General features: G+C 41.7%; 1 protein-coding gene and 1 long non-coding RNA gene across 6 annotated transcripts in view; one reads left to right on the top strand and one right to left on the bottom strand.

The window, feature by feature from the left end:
• Nucleotides 1-22,144, top strand: part of STN1 (STN1 subunit of CST complex) — a 40,894-nt gene that overhangs the window by 5,360 nt on the left and 13,390 nt on the right. For 3 of the 5 annotated variants that reach the window (XM_028481833.2, XM_028481829.2, XM_028481830.2), the window contains exons 3-8: nt 2,544-2,639; nt 7,337-7,405; nt 12,151-12,309; nt 13,036-13,159; nt 14,274-14,448; nt 19,715-19,837. In XM_028481833.2, the coding sequence (XP_028337634.1) occupies nt 2,544-2,639; nt 7,337-7,405; nt 12,151-12,309; nt 13,036-13,159; nt 14,274-14,448; nt 19,715-19,837 (746 nt within the window). The remainder of the gene's footprint in view (nt 1-2,543; nt 2,640-7,336; nt 7,406-12,150; nt 12,310-13,035; nt 13,160-14,273; nt 14,449-19,714; nt 19,838-22,144) is intronic. The other 2 variants (XM_007130571.4, XM_028481832.2) reach the window with 2 other exon arrangements.
• LOC114484590 (uncharacterized) lies at nt 1,623-21,880 on the bottom strand. Its single transcript, XR_003677700.2, has 3 exons — nt 20,667-21,880; nt 3,938-4,014; nt 1,623-1,970 (listed from the first exon to the last, which is right to left on the bottom strand). It is a non-coding gene; the product is annotated as an uncharacterized lncRNA (long non-coding RNA).

Raw genomic sequence — 22,144 nt, 5'->3', positions numbered from 1 at the left:
CCCTTTTCTGTCTTTTTTCAAGAAAGTCTATGGTGTCCTCCAGTGGAGACCTGTTCAGGTTTTTTCAAGTGTTGCCCAGTGCAGAGTTGGTAATGTTGGAGGACTGGCGTGTACCACAGGTGACTTGATGACTTTGTTGGCTTGTGTCATCAGTCCAGTCTTCTCTGTGTACTTGCCTTTTCTGTATACTTCAGCCCAGGCAGAACACCTTTGGGCTGGCTCTTTTCCCCTTCTTAAAGCGTGTCGGCTCTTCATTATAAAAACCACCATAGCGGCACATACCAGGGTGTCCCAGGAAGACCCAAAGAATCCTGGGGCTTGTCTCAAGCTTTCAACATCACCAGCAGAGCACCCCACAGTGGCTTCTGGACCAGCTGGAAAGACTCTTCACGGGCAGGCATCAGGCCCTCCATGGGTCCCCAGGGCCTCCCAACTGCCGGTGTCCTGGGAGCCACGCCAGCCGCGCAGAGCCCTGGGGGGTGTACCGTCTCTAATGGCACCAGGAGCACACTGTCTCTAATGCCCGGCAACCAGGACAGACCATCAGTTAGGCTGGGGGAGACAGAGGCCAGTCAGGTTCTAGGAAAGGGCTCTCTTTAACTTGGCTCTGCTCAGCGCACAGATAGAAAGTCCAGTGCATTTGGGAAAGCAGAAAGGGCTGACTGCAGCCAGAGACCAGTTTGGAGCTCAGGCCACCCTCATCCCCCCACCCCAGCCCTACAGCAAAGCTGGACCAAAGCAGGGCCATACCATAGCCTGTCTCTGTACACAAGCGTGTCAGGGCATGATGGTGGGGCACACTTCAGCAGAGGATGCCATGCCCCTGACCCTGGGGTAGGCTCATTCTCCCCATTTAAACTTCCCTTCTGCTGCAGGAAGCCCCGGTCTGCCAGCAAAGGTCCTATGGGGGTCACCCTCCTCTGAAGGTGCCCTCTCTCCTTTGTGTCTGATCAGTGCAGGCAGGCATGGCTGGAGGACGGAGGGTCTCCCCACAGGTCATCACTGGGTTTCAGTGGTAAGAACTCAGGAGAAGTCAGTCAACTGTCCTGCTCTTAAGATTTCATGGATCTTCTATGGAGCCAGTTTGACCCTATTCAGTCCAAGTGTTCCTGGAGGGAAGCAACTCTGCTCCGGGGATGACACAGGGACCCAGGCTCCTTCCCTCATGTGGCCCTGCCATGTCAGCCCCTAGCTCCCAAGGTTGCCCTCTGCACGGTCTCCAGTCCACTAAGTCATCTTTAGAAGTATGCCTCTGCTAGGGGGAGGGCCCTTCTTTCGGCTGAATTTGACATCTTCAAACCACATCTCACTCCCCTGGAATTTCTGGCTAACTGAGGCTCAGAAGCTCCTTGTCCATCCCCTGGGGACTCGGCCATGGGCGGTTGGTCCCCAGCCCCTTTATCCACATGGGAAACAAGAGAACCATCAGTGGAGGCCATTCTGGGGGTTCTGAAGGGCTTCAGAGTTCAGGCTGCGGGGTCCCCTCCCCCCATGGATGTGGAGAAGGCAGACTCTGACCAGACTTGGCGAGGACCAGAGACGGTGAGGGTGGCCAAATACCTGAAGTGATGACTGATTCTTTGTTTGCAATTCATGTATTTATTTGAAAAGGAAGTCGCCATTGAAAAGTTTATAGCCTCTTTCTGAAAGTAAAGAACTTGATCATCGTAGGGAGAAAAAAAAGCCTGGAGAGGATTTTAGTCCAGAGTCTTTAGCTGCAGGTGACAGGAACACAATGCAAGTAGCTTAAGCCCAAACAGGCAGTTCAGGTAAGGATGTTGGGGGCCCCACGGGAGCCGGGACAGCGCTGGGGTCTCCGGTGGAAATCGAGGGCTCACCGCTGCCAGGAGTCCCTCTGTTCCATCTCCGTCATGGAGTCCAAAAATGGCCTCTGGGTGTCGGTGGGTAGGGTTCTTCCTCTTACGCTTCTCCTCTGGCGGGAACCTGCCTGCTGGCATCTGTTGCCTAGGCTTTGAAAATAGGATTTTAAAAAGAGAAGTTTTTGAGTCGTAATCTGCTGGCCCCAAACGGTAATGTTTTGTAACCTAATTATCTTCTCTTTTTCTTAAAAAAAAAAAAAAGTGCTACTGCTAATTCGTAGAAATGATGACTGGTTTCCTAGAAAAGCCAGAGAAGCCTTTTCTCGTGGTTTCCTCTCTCTTTCCTTTTCCAGTCCCTCAAAATATAGTACTGTGTTGTGTCTCATAATACTGCGGCTGTTTTTAGGCCCCTTATGAGAGTTCTACAGGCAGGTGCATTTCATTCTCACAGGTGGAAAGAAGATTAACCAGATCTAGTTGGACAATATTGGTTTTCTCTTTCCTGTGCTAGTACAAGCTATAAAGCCACACTTTCTACTTATAACCCTTGACGAAAAGACATCTGAATTTCTTGGGGGTTTGGCATTTGCCAAGAGCTGATCCTTAAGTCTGAAATTTTAGCAAGCAGCATGCCACTGATTTTGGACACAGTTAACATTTACTGAAGCGGAAAACGTCATCATACGTTATATGGACTTTGCCTTTTTTTTCCTTTAATTTCAGGTGTATTTTTTTACAGTGGGCATCCAATAAAACAGGTAGATATCTTGGGAACTGTAATTGGAGTGAGAGAAAGAGATACTTTCTACATATATGGAGGTAAGAACAATTGTGTCTGACATTGAGTTTATGTGGAAGGACCCCACTTAGCTGGACATTGAATTTGAAGCAACCCCAGCCTTTCAGAGCAGCTGGGGCCTCTCATAACCCCCATGCACTTGTCCTCTATTGGGAACCATTTACAGCCACCAACATGGACTAAGTGTAAAATGAGGCAACGGGTGGGAATGATACTGATGAATACTGTCAGGTGACAGCTGCTGGGGAGCTAGGAGGCAGAAGAATTAAACTACAGTCTAGGGTCACTGGTTGATCAGGGACAGATACCTGATACCTAGGGCATAGCTATAAATAGCAAAGGATGGTAATATATGTTTATATTGATACCTTTAAAATAAAAAGGCCAGATTAACATGAAAGTAGACTCTTTAAGAAGACAGGGAGATATGAAAAATAATTTATAAGATTTATATCCAGAACAGTTAATAAAAAAAAGCTTTTTGGTACCCAAAGGGGTAAATATCCATTATCAGAAATTTTCCCTTCCCTTATGATGATAGAAACTAAATAAAGGGTTTCTGTAGTTTGGACACCAGCGAACTATTAGAATATGATTTTAGTGTCATGGGTCTTGACTTTTTTTTGCATTGAGTTTAATGTAATCATTTTAATATATTGCCTAAGATTCTCTGTAGTTAAGAGGCCAAGCTGGATATTTTGTGGGAAGCTTAACTTTGAATTCCAACCTTTGCTATAATTGACATTGTCACTTTTTGTTGTATTCACTTGGATTTGTATTCTTTTCCTACTTGGGGAAAAACAGAAGGCAGTTGAACTAGGTGACCAAGAACATTTCATTGGCAGTCTGTGCATGATTGATAATTTACAAATACAATTTCTTTAACATATATTCATTTTCCTGGGGATGATTGTCTCGTGCTTATAAAATAACGTGTGAGAGATGAGATTTCTCATGCCCTCTGCTTTTTCCCAGCTTATATTTTTTTAAAACTCTGAAATAGATAATCTTGTCATGCATCCCCATACTGGATCTCTTCTCTGCTTTATTTTACCAAAGATACTGGTTCTGTTTTTCTCCAGCTAGTTCAACAAACATTCACTAAGTTCCTACAGCTTACCCAGCTGCTGGCAAGTACGTTATCTGTAGTAAATTGTAGTACTTCCTCTCCATGTACCAGTGATGAAATGATAGTATCTGTCAGTTTACAGAGCACTTATGCATGCATAATTTCATGTTATTCTCCTCCCAATCTTTTGAAATGGAAAAGACAGATATTATTTCCATTTTATAGATGAGAAAACTAAGGCTCAGTTACTTGCTCAAGGTTCCACTGATGGGTCCAATCTCTTTACTGACTCCAGTGTGCTGTGTAGTCCCCATATAACTCAAATTCTAAAAGAAAAAGAGATTTTTCTATCAGTGTTAATCAGGGGCTAGGGGACAGGGAGGGATGAATAGGTGGAGCACAGAGGAATTTTAGGGCAATGAAACTATTCTGTATGATTCTTTAATGGTGGATGTATGTCATTATACGTTTGACCAAACCCACAGGATATACAATACCAAGCGTGAACCCTAATGTAAACCCTGGACTTTGAGTGATAATGACGTGGCAATGTAGATTCATCAACTGAAACCAATGTACCACTCTGGTGGGGATGTTGGTAATGCGGAAGCTATATGTGTGAGGGAGCAGGGGATAATGGGAAACCTCGGTATCTTCTGCTCACTTTTGCTGTGAACCTAAAACTGCTCTAAAAATAAAGTCTATTAAAAAATTTTTTTAAAAAAAGAAAAAGATTTTTCTCTGTCCCATGCCCCTCCTCCCAACCCCCCCAAAAATCAGCTGCATCTGGTTTTTAATTTTCTGATTTTTAGATCAGAATGAGGCTATTTGAGGACATCAGTCCTGGCTGTAGAACCAGGCCAGATATAATGCCTCTGACCTAAAGGGGTTTCATTTAACCCCTTTTCCCATCATAAAGAGATGAAGGCAATATGGCTGAGTCTTCCCCAATAAACATTTCTCTTAGACTGGATTTTGTGAGAGCATGGCACATCTGTGGTTTGTAGGGAAATGAAAAGCATCTGAACGCTGAAGTAATTGAGAGTATAAACACTTGGGACTTTAATTCCTGTGAGGCCTGTTCAAGGGAGAGCTGCACATACCCTGATGTTCTCAGGCCCAGCTTGGCTCTCGGGCCACCTGCCAGGTGGCTATTCCTGCTGTCCCAGGTCCTGTTCCTCCTGACTCACTGCAGGCCTATATGCTGGGGTTGCTTCCTGCTCACCCTGATTCGTCCCATGGCTGAAACAGAAGGCCGACCGGTAGCCCAGGCCATGCTGCCCAGCTAGGGAGGACACTGCCCAGCATGGAAAGGACACTCCCCTTCCAGGGCCTTCCAGTAGCCAGGCCTCAGGATGCCAGGGCAGTGTCTGCTGGGAGAGGTTACCAACCAGGAAGTCAGAGAGTTTGGTGGCAGTGCCCTGAGCACACAGAGCACCTGGCAGCAACTCAAGCTCAGACCTAGAATCCTGGGAGACTACAGTCAAGACCAGAATGACCTCACATTTTCTAGAACAAATGCTCATGTGCTAATATTTTTTGACTTAGAATTATACGGCAAAATTTTAAACTGGCCAGAGAAGTAGCGTGCCCAGAAGTGTCATACATTATTTTTTAATGCAAAATGTCCTTATTGATTTTTTGTTTTGCTTCTTAAAATGATACTCACTATAAAATAAAATTTAAAGCTAGAGAAGATTTTAATGAAGCACATAAAGCTCATGTGAAATGCTGTAAATCAGATAAAAACAATATCAGTGTTTAGGTGAACATCCTTCCTAGTTTTTCTAACATGTTCCTAATATGAAGAAATATAGACATGCCTTATTTCTTTCTGTTTTTAATGTTTCTGGAATTAGGCTTACAGTCAATGTATACATTGAATATGGGGTTCCTTCTACATACTCCAAAAGAAACTGCTATTAGCATTTTAATGTCTTAAGATCATTTCTGTCAAAACACACTATTTAATGTTTTACATAAATTAGATTATATATGTTATATATGACTATATATATATAATTTCTGTTTTGCAATGAGATTAATAGCAATGACCATGGATCTTCATTATAACTTTGTATTCTCATATGCCATGCCATTGTAATTTATTTAACCACTTATACATTTATAAACATTTAGGTTATTTCCAACTTCCAGTACTATAAACAATATTATAACGAACAGCCTTATACAAAATATATATATCTGTGCATTTGTTCCGTTTTTCTCTTTAGGATAAATTACTGGAAGTAAATATTAAGTCAAAGGATATAAACATTTCAAAATTTGATACACATTTCCAAACTTAGTCTTTAGAAATTTGGTATGAGTTTACACTCCTGCTAACAGCATATGAGGGTATCAGTATTTTTAATATTTGTCATTCTAGTAGTTGAGAAGTTATTTAAATTTGCTTCTTTTTTTCTGGCAACTAGTGATTTAGCACGCTGACATATGTCTGCTGGTCATTTTTATACCTTCCATGAATGGCGTATTCTTTTTCTTTGCCACTTTTTCTCTTACAGTTTTGGTCTTTTCCTTGTTAATTTGTATGAGTTCTTTATATATTAAGGTATTAACTCCATTATTTGGAAAATTGCTCTACAGTGTTAGTTTTTAGTGGTCAAACATATCAGACTTTTAGAGTGAGTTGTGATTTTCAGGTCTGTTTAAAGAAGCCTCCCCCCACCAACTGTAAGCCCAGGATTGAAAGTATTCACCTATATTTTTTTCTCATCTTCTTAAGTTTACCTATATTGTATTTAATAAAATAAAATCTATCTAGAATTTATTTTAGTATAGTATTCTTCTCAGCTTCTGCTTTAAACACAGATTTAAACAAGCAATAAAGAAATTTTGCCATATGTTTCTTCTATATTACATGTGTTTTTACAACAGTCTAGCTGATGATTTTTTAAAAATCATTAAGCCCACTGAACCCATGTTGATCAACCTCTGTTCTGAGATTGTCAGAAATTAGGCAAAGAGAAACACCTCTCATCCTTGATCCTATCATCCTTGAAACATCTGCAAATTTTTCTGCAGTTATAAATGTGTGACCAAGGTATAATTATTTTTTATTATGAAAATAAAACTTTGCCCTTCTGTGATATGCTTAGCTTTCCTTACATCCCCTGCAGTGGTAAGGACTGGGCAGAAGCTCTTTCAAAGAGAAGCCCAGGCCAAAAGACTTGAGATGCTTTGTCTTGGTAAGTCAGCAAGCTAGCGAGAGAGCACATGGTGACAGATGGCTGTGCTCTGAGTGCCTCTAACCACAGATCAGGCCATGGTCTCTGGTTGCAGGTTGGAGTGCAAGGCTGATTTTACTTGTTAGCAGATATTGAGATCTTTGCACTTAACTTCCTGAGGACAACATTTTTAGGAGAGGTTAATACCCTTGAGATAGGGTAAGAGAAACGCTGACTACATTCTGCTGGGCTCATGTATTACACTGACATTGCAGACAGGCAATTCCCACTGGAGTGTGGTGAGAGATTATTTCTAAGGGTGGAAGAAAATTTGCTCAGGGATTTGCCCAACCAGGCTATTGAAAATGTCATCTTTCAGTTCGGCTGAATGCAATGGCAATTTGCTAATTCACCTGTAATGCCCATATCTCTGTTCTACACTTTTACACTTCTCTTGCAGTGGATGATAGCACTGGAGTTATAAACTGCATCTGCTGGAAAAAATTGAATAACACCAAATCCTCATCAGGTAATTTTATTTGCCATGCTTCTTTACCTTTACAGCTAACCAGTAGATTTTACTCAGGGTAGCTCAGCAGAGTAGCTGTAGTACTAATTTTCACATTTATTCTTTGGTGAATTACATTGATCAACTTGAAGCACCACACCCAGAACTTTGGCTGCTCTGCAAACTGATATTAGTGGGAAGCCAGCTGCTTTTCGTGCTCTCATTTCTTTGGTGCTCACTTCCTCCAAGCCTCCAGGAATGTGAATAGGTTACTAGAAGTTTCAGTGTTTCATTTTTACCATGCCAGTTATTCCACAAGTCAAGACAGTTTAGCCTAATTGCTGATCAGGTGAGAATCCCCTTGCTCTGGGCATATCACTTGACCAAAGCTTTTTTGAAAGCTTTTGCCCTGACATGGTTGCCACTAACATCTGTGCTCCCATGATCTAAATTTTCTGAAATCTCTAGCTGTTCAAACAAATATGCCAGGAGTTCTAAGACTGATGAGAAGGTAAGATAGGATTCCCTTGAAGTTAGCCATTAAATAATATAAACCAGAAAAGACCTTAAAAATAGTATATTGAACTCATTGACTATAACTGAAACAGCATTTGGAATTTCTTGAGTCTGCTTTAATAGTCCTTAGGTAGTTTTTTGAGTTGTATAAGTCCATAATATTAAAAATATATATATTGTGCAAGAGTGGTGATCATTTTTGGTTCTAGAGAAGCTATGGAGACTGGGGCCTTGTTTTTCTCTGTTTTATAGCATATGCATTATGATGCCATATACACTGGGGTTATTCAGTAAATATTACCTGCTCTGATATCTAACATCTACTATCTATGTCCTCCTGTTATACGCGTGGTAAGAATGTGTAACACTTGGAGTAGTTTCTTCTTTTTTTTTTTTTTGACATTACCTGTCAGAATCTCAACTTCCTACTTTGACTGTACTGACCAGTGAAATGCTCCTTTGCTTAATTTTCTGATGTATTTATATTTAGAATTTGGCCATCACTTTCATATAACTTTGGTATTCCTATTTCCTAATTTGGGAACATCTATATCAGTGGTACTACTTAGCTTAGGAAGCTTTGTAGATTAGAAAAAACTTAAGGCAGACAACAGGTTTTTGTGCAGATATCTCAGAGGTGGGAAATAAACCTATAAGGCAATCAGATATTTGAACTTTCATATGTGTCCAGGGTATTAAAATTATTTTCAGATTTATGGTTGTGTATTGTCACGATCTTCAATCAGAAGGTATAGTTTCAATATGCATACTTGTTTTAAACCAAGGGTCAGCGGACTTTTTCCGTACAGGGCCAGACAATAATTGTCTTCTGGTTTGTGGGCCATATGGTCTGCATCTCAACTATTCAACACTGCCATTGTTAACACCAAAGCAACTATAGACAGTACATAAACAAACAAGCATGGTTGTGTTCTAATAAAACTTTATTTACAAAACCAGATTGTGGGTAGATTTGGTCCATGGGCTGTAGTTTATCGACTGTTGTTTTCGACATTGTTTTAATTTTCAAAATCAACTCTTTTTTTAAAATAAATGGCAGCAGAAATATTATATGACTCTAATTTTTTAGATAAAATGTCTATTAATACTGAAAGTGAGATTTTTAAAATATCTGTAAGTAGATGAATAGATGAACAGTCACAGTTGGTAGCCTTAATCAGAAATTGCTTTGAGAATAAAAAGTGAGGGTAAGGGTACAAGGAGAAAGCCTGAAAGTGATTCTCATCATGTTATATATGAAGTGATATTTTAAAATTGTTCCCAGCTAGCCCATTCTCTCCTTTTAATTTAATCGCCCTCGGTTTTAAAGCTTTCCACTGGAAAGTGGCCATTGAAGACTAATTTTTTTAAACAAAATTTAGTCTGAGTCAAAATCATGTTCTAGTCAGTTACAGTATAAAAATATATTAACTCCTATAAATGTCACACTGAATGTACCATTTGGACTTAGCTTATGAGAAAAGTTAAGAAAGCTTGGAGCTTAATATTAGAATTTTAAAGAGGATTTATCTTTCAGCGTGGAATAGGCTACTTAAAATGAAATTCTGTCAGGCTCCAACTATCTCACTATACTCATTAAATTACACAGCTTGAGCCCTTCTTTTGGCAGTTTGGTTCACCCTTGAAATGAAAGCTGAGCCTCTGTTTCTCAGACCAGCCCTCAGTCTGAATATTTCAGCAGTGCTGTATGAGGCATTTATTATCACCTATAATGTCTAAATCATGGCAGTGAAATTTATAAATACTTTTAAAATTCAGCCTAAATGGAAGAGGACTTAGGGATAGGAACCCAGACAGAATAACCTTTTAAAAAGTAATACTTGGGTATTTTCTGAAGAAACCCAGTAAGTTGAGTAACATTAATGCTGATTGTGTCTAGATTCCAAGCTATTGGTTACTGGTCTATGCAGAGTTCTCCGAGCTCCTTAGGTTGCTGTTTCCCTTACTATAGTCAGTGTGTTAAAAGTAACAATGCCTTTGCACATTACAGAGCCATGGTTGTCTAAGTTGTATTAGATTAAGAAGCACAAAATTTGATCAATAGACCATTATTCATTCCATTATAGGAACCCTAGTATATGACAAAGCAGAAATAATACAACAGCAGGAAATAAGTAAGCATTTAACAAATGTTGTTGGTTCAAGTAGATAACAATATTAAAAAAGAGGTAACTGGGCTTCCCTGGTGGCGCAGTGGTTGAGAATCCACCTGCCGATGCAGGGGACACGGGTTCGTGCCCCGGTCCAGGAAGATCCCACATGCCGATGGCTGCTGAGCCTGTGCGTCCGGAGCCTGTGCTCTGCAACGGAGAGGCCACAGCAGTGAGAGGCCCGCGTACCACAAAAAAAAAAAAAAAAGTAACTGTGATCACTGACTTACAACTTACATAAAATAACCCAAAGAAGATAAGAGTTGTGTATTTATCACAATAAATATGGGGGTATCTATGTTAAGCTCTTATATGTTAAGCTGTTAAAGCAATGAAAGCTATCATCAGTGACAAGAGGGATAAACTAAAACATTTTTTTCAAACTTTTATGTATTAAAATGAAATCAAATAAACATAAAAAAGAAAGCAGTGGAATGGGGAGAGTGGATGTAATAAGCATAACTGATAAAGCTTCCCTGCATTTTTTTCAGAAATGAACATAAAGTGTTCAAAATAGATGAAGGGCTTATACATAAAGAAATGCAGAGAGCAGATCATCTTATATAAAAACACGTGGTCTCTCTGGCAATTTAAAAGCAAAAATAAAACATTATAGAATCATTATGTATTTTTTAAGGTGTTAAAAATCCAAATGACTGAAGTCAGTATAGGAGCTGCAAACCTACACACATTGCTGGTGACACCTTGTAAAAAGAGAATGGCTTGATTGGGGCTTTTTGGCAAACATTCTGATAATATGTAAGAAACTCTAAACCTGTTTGTACTTTTCTATCCAGTAATCCCCAATGAAAGACCCCAAAGAAAACAAAATTTTTGTCTTGAGGGCTTAATTGTTCATTTTCACAAGTAGCTGACATTTATTGAATGTTTCCTATAGATCTGACATTGCGCTAAGCTCATGATGTAAGGGTTAACTAAGATCATGCACAACAGCTCCATATGTGAAGGGGACTGTTAAATCCACATCATAACTGAGGAAACAGGTACAGCGAGGTTAAGCAGTCTGCCCAAGGTCACACAGCTAATAAGAAGTGACCTGACATTCAAGCCAGGTCTGTCTGACTCCCTTTACCCAAGCTGACCTCTCAGCCCCATACAGTGCTAGTGATAAAAACCAAAATAAAAAATTATGAAAGAAGGAAGAAATATTTAATGAGATTAGCTAAACAAACTGTAGCATATGAACATGACAGAATGCTATTTTGTTATTTTAATTGCTGAGTTGTATAGATTCTGTGGATACATATGTGTATTTGAAGTGATGCTAGACAGAAAAACAACACAAAATTGTTTACACACATGAGCTATAACCATGGAAAATATAAGTATACTCATGGGGCAGGCAGCAGAGAATAAAGAATAAGCAGGAAGGCTCTGGAGTCAGAGACTGCCAGGGTTTGAACTCCAGCTTTGTTGCTAACTAGTTGTTTTACTGTGAGCAAGTTGCTTGACCTCTCTGTGACTCAGTTTCCTCATCTGAAAAATGCGGCTAATACTAAGAGTGGTTGTGAGGATTAGATGCACTGATAGGCTATAAAGTCCTTAGAACAGAGAGAGAGAGAAAGAGAAGGTTAGCCTAGTTACTCAACAAAGAAAAGTGAGAGAGATTAGGGTGTTCAGCACCTTGGTGGAAAATCAAACTCTGGCCAATTTGCCTTCCCCATAAACAACCACAAATGGAGACTCTTGGGCACCTTTCCCCTCAGGCCAGGCCTCTATCTCCCAGCAAGGACACTTAAAGGGTTGTTTAGAGCTATTGCCACCAAACCCGGCTGAACTCACACAGAATTCAGCTCAGGCAGGCATAGAGCCCTTTGCACAGGCGATGCAGCGGTAGGAAAGAAGACATTGGAACTCACCCACTGGGTTGTCAAGCCTTATGCCTTTTATCCAGTAGAGGATTTCGAAAGATTACACAGATTTCCTACAGTAGAGCAACCAATCAGAAGTAGAATAAATAAATGTCTCATGTCCGTCTTACCACAGACTCTCTCCCAAATGTGGTGGAGTGATTGTGTTATGCATTTCTCTCCTTCCTTCTGGCCCCAACAACTACAGCTGCTCCGAGTGCAAGAGAGCTGAGCTTAACCTCACAGCTTAAGAAGCTGCAAGAGACCATTGCGCAGAGAACAAAGGTAGAAATTGGGGACATTATCCGGATCAGAGGTCACGTCCGCATGTACAGAGGAGAGCGAGAAATTCATGCCACTGCTTATTGTAAGCACAAGATATCTCTGCCAAATTGGTTGTTATTCTGTGCGTGTGTCCAGTAAACTCATTTAGCGAAAAGTCAAACTTCTAAAAAGTTCAAGTAAAAAGATTTAACTCTAATGAAGGAACAACATGCTTTCTTTAGAAAAGTAGCATTTCTTAATTTTATTTTGAAGAGAGGTAACTATAAATAAATTGGGAAAGAAAACAAGTGATTTATTGTATATGGCTGACAAATTTTATTCAATATTTGGACAACATCATAGAGTCTGAGTGTGAATCCATTTAGGATTTAGTGTTCATAGTCTTCAAAATGATGGAAATTTCTTGAACACCATTGAGTCCATTAACTTTGAAAGAAAACAGCTAATCAAAAGTGTGACAGTTCTCTGTCATCTGAGTGGTGCCCTTTGCACCGCTCTGGCTGGTTTGTACTTGGAAATCTCAAGGACAGCCCAGTTGTCCACCATTGTACCAGATCAGTGAATACACTCATGCGCTTTCCCTAGCCCTGGTCTACTCTGGCCATGCCTGTGTCACTTAGGGTATCGCATCCCCTCTCGCAGGATGACTGGGAACCATTCAGTGCGTTTAGACTGTGATCCTGGGCATCCATGAGGAAGGAGACCCACCAAGTGCTCCGTTTACTGTTGTCCTGGCAGCAATCTGGACATGGGAAAGAACTAATCTCAGTGTAATTTCTGTGGCATGTTTCCCCCCGTGACTTGTTAGATAAAGTGGATGATCCAGCGTGCAACATTCAAATCGCAAGGATGCTTGAGCTGCCCACCATCTACAGGAAAGTTTATGACCAGCCTTTCCGCAGCCCAGCCCTAGAGAAAGAAGAGGCACTGAGGTAAGTTCTGGACTATGACTGCTGAGGATGTGAGCACAGCAATGAAGCCAACCAGTGGGATCCCAGATTCTGGGGTGGGCCTGGGTCCAAATCCTGAACTGTCCACTCACTCACTGTGGGGCTCCGGGCAAGTCTGTCCCCCTCTGGATGCCTCAGTGTCCTCACCTGTAAAGTGAAGGTGTTAATAGTGCAGGCGTTCTAAGGTTTGGTAAGGAAGATATATGGGTAATTGGAGTCTCTGAATTCAGAGTGGAGGGGGGAGCAGAAAAAAATATTTGAAGAAATCATGGATGAAAATTCCAAGTTTGATGAGAACTGTAAACTCACAGATCCAAGAAGCTCAATGAACCCCAAGGCAAGAAACCTGAAGAAAACTGCACCAAGGCACATCATAACCAAAGAAACAATACCAGTCACTCTCAACCAGGGATGATTTTATTCTCTTTCAGGGATAGAAAAATAAACAGGAGGAGTAAGAATATATTTGTTACTATATGCCTCAAATAACTCAGAGGAGACAGAAATAATCATAGTGGCTGCTGGCGGGGGGGGGCGGTGGGAGGGGGAATGGAAGGAGGATAGAAAGGAGACTCTTCACCATGTACCCTTCATCTTTTAAACATATTCAATATTTACAGATTACATATTCCAAAAAATTATATTAAAAAAACCCCAAACTGTAGACCTGTATAAAGTAAAATGTGAAAGTTCTCCATTTTCCTGTCTCCTGCCTCAGTACCATTCCCCAGAGGTTACCACTGTGTAGAGGTTGATGTGTGTATCCTGTTAGACGTTTTTCTTTGGTTGCATACACAAGCATGAATATCCACCCACGTATTTTGTGGGTTGTCATTTGCTTCCTTACAAAAATGGCACTGTCCCTTACATACTATTCTGCAGCTTGACTTTTTTCTAAATCTATCACGAATATCAGTTCCTGTAGTTCTGCCTCATCCTTTTAAACAACCACACAGTGTTCACTGGGTGAATTGCTCCTTACGTCAAAAACATGCATCAGTATAGTATTGCACTTGCTAGCTGTTTCAGTTTTACATGCGTCCAAAAGGAACAAAAGTAATAGTTTTCTGCAGGGCTTGTTAAAACTTTTCCCCAGCAGCAATCCAGGCGCCCTGGACCTTGACAGTCTCACGTATCTGCTGAGTGAAAAAGTCAAAGAATTCCTTGTGGAGAACAGAGTGCAGACCTTTTACCAGCAGGAGTTGGAAACGGTGGAGTCCCTGCTGTCCCTTGCCGACCAGCCTGTGATTCACAGCGACTGCTCCGGGCGAGTAAGTGCGGCATGCCCATGTGAGAATTCAAGGCCCCTGCCCCAAATCTGCAGCTGGAGGGTGTGGGTGGACATGACTGTGGCATTGAGACTCACAGGGTGTACCCGGAGTATAGAGGTTATGTTGATTCTATTCTGGAAAAGTCACTGACCGCTGAGAATTTGAAAGGAGAATGGACATGCCCTTTTCCCCTCCTTAATCTCATAAAGCTTAATCTTCGGGTAGAAAAAAAAAAATAGTCTAAGGTTCATAGCACTTAATACTCACTGAGATGGGTATTTAATGTCAGCAGGAACCAACTGAGGGGGGAATAGATGAGAAGAGCTAAAATTATCCTTCCAAGATTATTTTTTGATCAGCAAGATGATTCTTGAACTCGAACCAAGGTTTTTAATGACTTGTTCTGTCTTCTCCAGAATAAGGTTGATCTATCGTGTCTTAGGAGTTTGAATAAAGATCAAGTTGTATTCAGTCTGGTTTATAAGTAAAAATTGCAGGGAATACTCAAGTAATTTTTTATTCATCCTAGAAAGAGCTGTCCTCATTTTTTAACACCCGTAGTGTTAGAGGTGAACTCAAGTTGTTTGGTGTTTACTTATTTGCTTGGAATTAAGAATTATCTGAGACTTTGGTTTTAGGCTTTCCTTTTCATTGCAATTCCTTAGTTTTTTTGTTGCTGTAACACCGACTCGTATTTATTTATTTCATTTATTCTACTGGGAATGATCTCTGCTTGAATGTCACCTTCTTGCCCTCCCTGACCTTCTGCTCTGATAGCCACCAGCTTCCTCACTGTGTTATCACTCTGTTTCCACATTTCATGATAGCACTGGTATTTATTTGTTTGTGTGCCTATTACCCCGCCAGAATTTAAGTTCTCTAAGAGCAGAGGCTTTGTCTGTCTCCTTCTTTGCTCTCTAGAACAGGGCCTAGAACAGGGTTGGCATAAAGTATGCTCTCCACAATTATTTGTTGATTGAAGGAATGAATGGTTTTAAAAATTCAAATAGTCCGGGAGTTCCCTGGTGGTCCAGTGGTTAGGACTCGGTGCTTTCACTGCTTTCGGGGAACTAAGATCCTGCAAGCTGTGTGGCACAGCCAAAAAACAAAATGAGAAAACAAAAATAGATAAATAAAAAATAAAAATTCGAATAGTCCAGGAAACTGTCTAGTTTTTAAGTTTCCTTCCCATCCTCCTTCCTCCTCCCCTTTCTACAGAGATGAGCACCATTACTAGTCTCATGAGTATCCTTCTGGAGATAATCTGCATATATAAACTAGAAGTAGTTGTATCCCCTTTTTTACACAAATGGTATCATACTAAACACTATATCTACCTAGGTTTTCATTGGACAGCATGTCTTATAGGTCCTTTCCTAGCCACTTACATATTTGCCACTCTATAATAATCTTTTACTATGTGTATCATAATTTCCTTAAGGGGTCTCTCCATTCCTGGACTGTTGAGATGTTTTCTAGTCTTTTGCCATTACCACCAGGGCTGCCATGAGTACCCTTGTGAGGTAACATAATTATTCTTTGTGATTCTGGTGGAACAGATACCAGGTCCCTGTCCCGACCTCCTAAGCACGACCACTGCTTCTCAGTTTCGTTCGTGAACTTGATTGTCTCTTCCTGTCCCAAGGCTGTGTGCCCAGTGACCCGCAATTTCATACATGGAGATGAGGGATATTGTTTCAGGAAACACCGAGGTGGGGAGGGTCAGGACTGGCCGCTTTGTTCTGGGCCACCGTTGCTTCTGCACAGTTGTAGCTCCCCAGCTGTCCACTGACAGCAGGAGTGACCTTCTTCCCATTTAATCATTTAGAGGAGGCTCAGTGCCAACTTGGCCTCCCAGGACTTCTGACCACTCTCTTGGCATGTTTAGAAGGAAACTTTGAAGCTTAGCAAAGACCACATTCTTCCTGTGAGCCAGCTCTTCTGCGATAATTAGGTAGGGAGAATTGAGGACTAAAAGGCCCCTCCATTCAGAACATTCCAGGGAGGACTTTTGGTGTGATATCTTTTTGAGAATGCTTAGAGCAGAAATTTGTGTCTGCCCGGTACTATATGTTTAAAAAGAAATGAATATGGCAGTATATCTGTTTTGTCTTTGGAAACTACTTTTCCATCAGTTATGAATTATTCCCTCACATGGCTCTGGTTGGGGAGGTCAGTGTCATTAAATTGAATTCTGTTTAATAGAGCCTGGGAGACCCAGGATGCTTTACAATGATGGTGTAACCTTAGATCGTTTGGCACTTTCTGTAGTCATACAGATGAAAGCTTAACAAAAAAAATCATTGTGATGTTGTCTTAGCTTAGAGGCTGGGGAGAGTGGGTTTGAATGTTTTCCCCCTTTCTTTTTTTCCACAGTGGCCCTTTTTAGCAAATCCAGAAACATGATAAGCAAACCTTGCAAAACCATTGTTTCTTTGACAACTCGATAAATGTTGAGTTTGTTTGGGAATGAAGACTATATATATATTTCAGAGATCCACCCAGTTCCTGACCTGCCACAAGGAGAGGCCCGCTAAGGCTCAGCCCGTTCAGCCGGTCACTGTTTTTGTTCTGAACAGTTTCGGTTTCCTGAATGGGACGACTCTGTGACTCTGTCATTGCTCTTTAGAAAAAGACAAGAAAGACACACCTCTCAGGCCAGGAAAAACTACTAGCTAGAGGAATGATTGGAGGCTTTATCCTTGAGACTGTGTCTTTATAACCAGCAGGGAATTATGTCCTGAGGTCAGCTGAGGCAAATGTTTTTGGAAAGGAAGCTTCACATATTGTTTATATTTACAGAGAGGCTTTTCTGCTGGGTCCTCCTTGTTCACAGCTGAAACTGCTTTTACTCTCCCAGGCCTCACACCCTCTCTTCCTGCTGCTTGATCTGACTGAAATCTGGGAGGAGGAACCAGGCTTTCTGTATGGTCTGAGGATAACCAAGAGTCATTTTTAATGACAGGAATAATCGTGCAACAACATTTCTAGTCAGTTTCCAATTTATTTCTATATTGGTAAGAGACATAATAAACACGACCCTTAGGATCCTTATATTAAATTGACCAAAGAAGACGAATCTCCTGAGAATTATGAAGATGAAGTAGTTATAAAGTCATGTAGGGGAGCCTGTGTTGGGTTGAGCGTTCTTTTCCTAAGTGAGAGCACTCACGTATGAAATTAAAAACAGCTCTGCCGGGGCTTCCCTGGTGGCGCAGTGGTTGAGAGTCCGCCTGCCGATGCAGGGGATACGCGTTCGTGCCCCAGTCTGGGAGGATCCCACATGCCGCGGAGCGGCTGGGCCCGTGAGCCATGGCCGCTGAGCCTGCGCGTCCGGAGCCTGTGCTCCGCAACGGGAGAGGCCACAGCAGTGAGAGGCCCACGTACCGCAAAAAAACAAACAAACAAAAAAAACCCAGCTTTGCCTCAAGCCCCCCTGAATAAAAAGATATGTAACTGAGGATTGCTGGGTGAGGTATTTATTCTAAACACACCCAGATAGCTTTTCTGCCCGTGGGAGTCATCACATATTTCTCAACCTATTCTCCTTTCAGAGAATGGGTGCTGTCATAACCTGGAGTGCTTGTCAACTCTCAGGCCCTCCTGTTCTACTGGCCGGGTTCTCCAGGCCTGTTCTGTTGAGGAAAAACCTAGGCTATTAATTAAGAATTTAGTCTCTCCTGTTCAGCTCAGGAGAGCACATTTGTGAAACATCACCCAGATCTGTTAGATTCAAACAGTGCCTGTCTGGGAGGCCTCTTCTAGAAAGCGAAGGTTTCTTTCGGGATGGAACTGTCAATACTTGAGGCCATTTGGGAGTTCCTTTCCTCTCCCTGTCACTTTGTGGGAATGTCATCCGCAAATCCCAGGCCTGCTCTCTGTTTCAGCATCTGTGGGTGCTGCCCCAGACAGCCTCCCTAAGGACCTTCCATTAGAGGAGTAGGACTGTGCCTTCAAACACTCTTTTGGAAGCTTTGCCACGTTTCTTTGGCACTCTGATCTTTCTAGTATCTTGATATATTTCTGTCACATTACAAATGGATCTGTACCTTGAAGGACAGTTATTACTTACCACTTCCTTTGTTTTAGGAATGAACTGAAAATCCCTAATGGAATAATTAGAAGGATATCGCCTACCTATATAGGGTATTTCCCCTGACTGCACACATATTTTCTCCATCACCCACTATGTGTCAGGGAGCGGGTGGCCGAGATGAGTCCCCAACTCAAGAAGCACACAGTCTAGTTAACCATGAGAGGACATAGCTGAAAACCTGGCCTCCTTGAAATAAGAAGCAGGATGACCTGGTAACCTCTCTAGGCAAACTTGACTCTTAGAGAAGGGAAGGGATACTGAAATTGAGGAGAGAGCAAACTGACAGCAGTAGAGGCTCCTTCCTTATAGTGTTCTTGCTTCCCCTAGGGCCCTGTCCACCTTCAGCCCATGGACCCTCCCCTTTGTCAGATCTCTGCACAGCTGTTTGTCTCCACTGTCCTCCATTTAAAATAAGGAGTCTTGGGGCTTCCCTGGTGGCGCAGTGGTTGCGCGTCCGCCTGCCGATGCAGGGGAACCGGGTTTGCGCCCCGGTCTGGGAGGATCCCACATGCCGCGGAGCGGCTGGGCCCGTGAGCCATGGCTGCTGAGCCTGCGCGTCCGGAGCCTGTCCTCCGCAACGGGAGAAGCCACAGCAGAGGGAGGCCCGCATACCATAAAATACACGGGAGAGGCCACAACAGAGGGAGGCCCACATACCACAAAAAAAAATAATAAAATAAAATAAAAAAATAAAATAAAATAAGGAGTCTATTTAATACTCTCTATGTGCTGGAATACCCAACTTACTATTTCAATGTGTGTAAAATTCTTTGATGTCCGTAGGAAGAAGTTGTATATATGGCCACAATTTTAATGAAAAAAGTGAGCCAGTAGGTATAGAATTTTTGGCTCTGTATAAAAAATAAATCAAAGATTGTCATTTTGATATTTCCATTTTATATCATTGAGTTAAATGAATTAAACAAACAAAAAATCATAACCAAGGTGTGAAACAGTTATCGAGTGTGATTCTGCCAGAGCAAACTTCCCAATCCTCCTTAAATACCATCCTGCTAGGCCCGTGCATACCTGAATCTTTTTGACTCAGCAGGTAAAAAGCCTGTTGGGTTAATTTATAGCCAGTTGGTCTAGGGAGTTGCCCTCAAGTGCTGTAAGATGGAACTTATTTCTTTTCTTCTTTTTTTTTTTTTCCTTTTTTTCTTCCTACAGGTGGATTTTAAGAATGACACCACTTCCAAGGCAATTCATAGTATATTTAGGAATGCTATAAAGCTGCTGCAGGAAAAAGGACTTGTTTTCCAGAAAGATGGTGGTTTTGATAACCTATTCTATGTAAGAGACCTGCAACTTAATTTTTTTTCTTAGCTTTAATTGCAAATATATTCATTACTTAGGATTGTTTATTTACTGTTTTTTAAAAATCAGTCATTAGGAGGTACATAAAGTAAGGAGTGAAAGTTGGCCCTTATCTTTCCTCAAGATACCGCTTTTAACAGTACAGCCTTCGGCACACATATAAATATATGCTCCTGTTACCCAAAAAATGTGATCATCCTCTAAATCAGGATTTCTCAACTTCAGCACTGTTTGAGCCAGATGATTCTTTGTTGTGGGGTGTTGTCCTTTGCATTGTAGGATATTTGGCACATCCTTGGCCTTCACCTACTAGATGCCGGTAGCAGCACCCCCAATTGTGGCAACCTAAACGTCTCCAGACATTGCCAAGTGTCCCCTGACACAGTTGAGAACCACTGCTCTAAATAATGCTCGGCAACTTTTTGGGATACCAAAATAGCACATCACAGTCATCTTTCCATATTAGTCCTTATAAATCTATCTCATTCTTTTTGACATCTGCCTGGTTTTCTGTATTGTGGGAACTTGCCATAAATTGTTTAACCACTTATCTCTGATGGACATTTATATTGTTTCCAACTCTTGTCCTCACATATAGTGTTGCTATGTCTGTTTTTTTTGTGGACTTATGTTAAGTATTTCCGTAAGATTGACTCTTGAAAGAGGAATTGCTGGAGTAAAGGGCATGTACCTTTAAGCTTTTGATTGCCTCCTCCAAAAGTGGTACCAATTAACATTCCCACCAGGGGTACAAGTGCTTGCCTGCCTCATACTTTGAGTTAAAAGTTCACCTCTCACTGCCTACCTTTAATATTGGAGGAGCCAAGCTGATACTGATGTTGTTATCGATATTGATGTCCACTTTAGTAGCATAGATGTAGCTTCAGCTGTGAGTGATTCTCCTGAAGACAGATCAGAACTCAGAGATCCCAGAAGCCTCATTCTTTACAGGCATGATTCCTGAGGGGAAGCTTTCCTTAATAAGCACATTTTCTTGATGTTGATTAACTCTAGTGATTCCCCATTTTAGAACATTAAAAAAAAAATAAGATATGTTTTAAATACTATTTAAATAACTTCTGAAAAGGGTATTCCATTCCGTATCAGGGTGAGGGCAGCCCCCGCCTTCCCAGGATGGTCAGGCCTGGTGGGAGCTCGTTGCTTCTTGTGGGGTTGGAGAAGCTCATGCTGGGCAACTCACCCTAACACCCTCCCACCCCCACCCACACCCTCACATCGTCCCCCAGGAGGCTCTGCGTGGCCTCCTGGGTCAGTAGGAAGCCGCTCTTCCTGAGGAACAGCAGACCATGGGCAGCAGTCCAGGGGTGAGGTGTGGCCGGGCTGGGGCACTTCCTCCTGTGAATCAGTCTGAGCTGGAATGGGGTGATCCAGCTCTAATAGCTCTATTTTCCTCAGCAGAGCCACCCTCCTTCTCTGACTTCACTCCCCCCCTCTACCTCAACCCTGGCTCCTAGGTTTCTGTTTTCCTGAGGGCATTGCCTCAGGGACAGAGTTATCTTCTCTCTGTATAGTGCTTTCCAGCTTTCAGCAGCTCTCCCACATTACCTTACTTAATCTTCCCAACACCCTGTAAGTCCAGAGAAGGGTCCTTATCAGAATCCCCATTCTTAAATATCATTCCAAGTCCATCAGTCCAAGGAGCATTCCTGACATATGTGTTTGTTTGCGTACTTTTTTTTTTCTCCTTCGGTTCTTCCTTTTTTCCCCTTCCTTTCTTCCTCTTTTTTCCTTTCTTTCTCTTTGATTTTAGATTTACTGTTGAACATGAAGGTGAAACCCATTTGATGGCTGCTTCCCTCTTACCGGAGCTGGCTGAGAAAGGAACCTTGGTTATGTTTGCCTTTGAGAACAGACAGTGTTTCCATTTATAAGCTAGATTTACTCTCTTGCTAGCTTTGCCTTACAGTTTTATTTCTTTTGTTTTTTTCCCTATGGTTGGGTGAAGGAATGTGAAACCCAAGACAGAAAAGAAGAAACACAAGAGGAAAGAGTCCTCGGGTTTGATCACTTGTGCCTCCCTCAAGAATATAATGAACAATATACATTTTATTAATGTGTTATGAATATTTAAGAAGAAAGTTGCTTCTTGAAAGCAAGGGATCCCAGCTTTTCTTTCTATCATGGCCCCGGTAAACCACCTCCCGAGGGAATATGCCTGTGGGTGGACTTCAGAGCAGTGAGCTACTTAGGGACAGAACTGGTTTGACAACTGGCCAGGTATCAAAAACGACACTCATTGTTGGAGTAGGGATGAGGATTGTT

Source organism: Physeter macrocephalus, chromosome 20, assembly GCF_002837175.3.
Source record: "Physeter macrocephalus isolate SW-GA chromosome 20, ASM283717v5, whole genome shotgun sequence".
Classification (NCBI taxonomy): domain Eukaryota; kingdom Metazoa; phylum Chordata; class Mammalia; order Artiodactyla; family Physeteridae; genus Physeter; species Physeter macrocephalus.
This window is presented reverse-complemented; position numbering and strand designations above follow the sequence as displayed.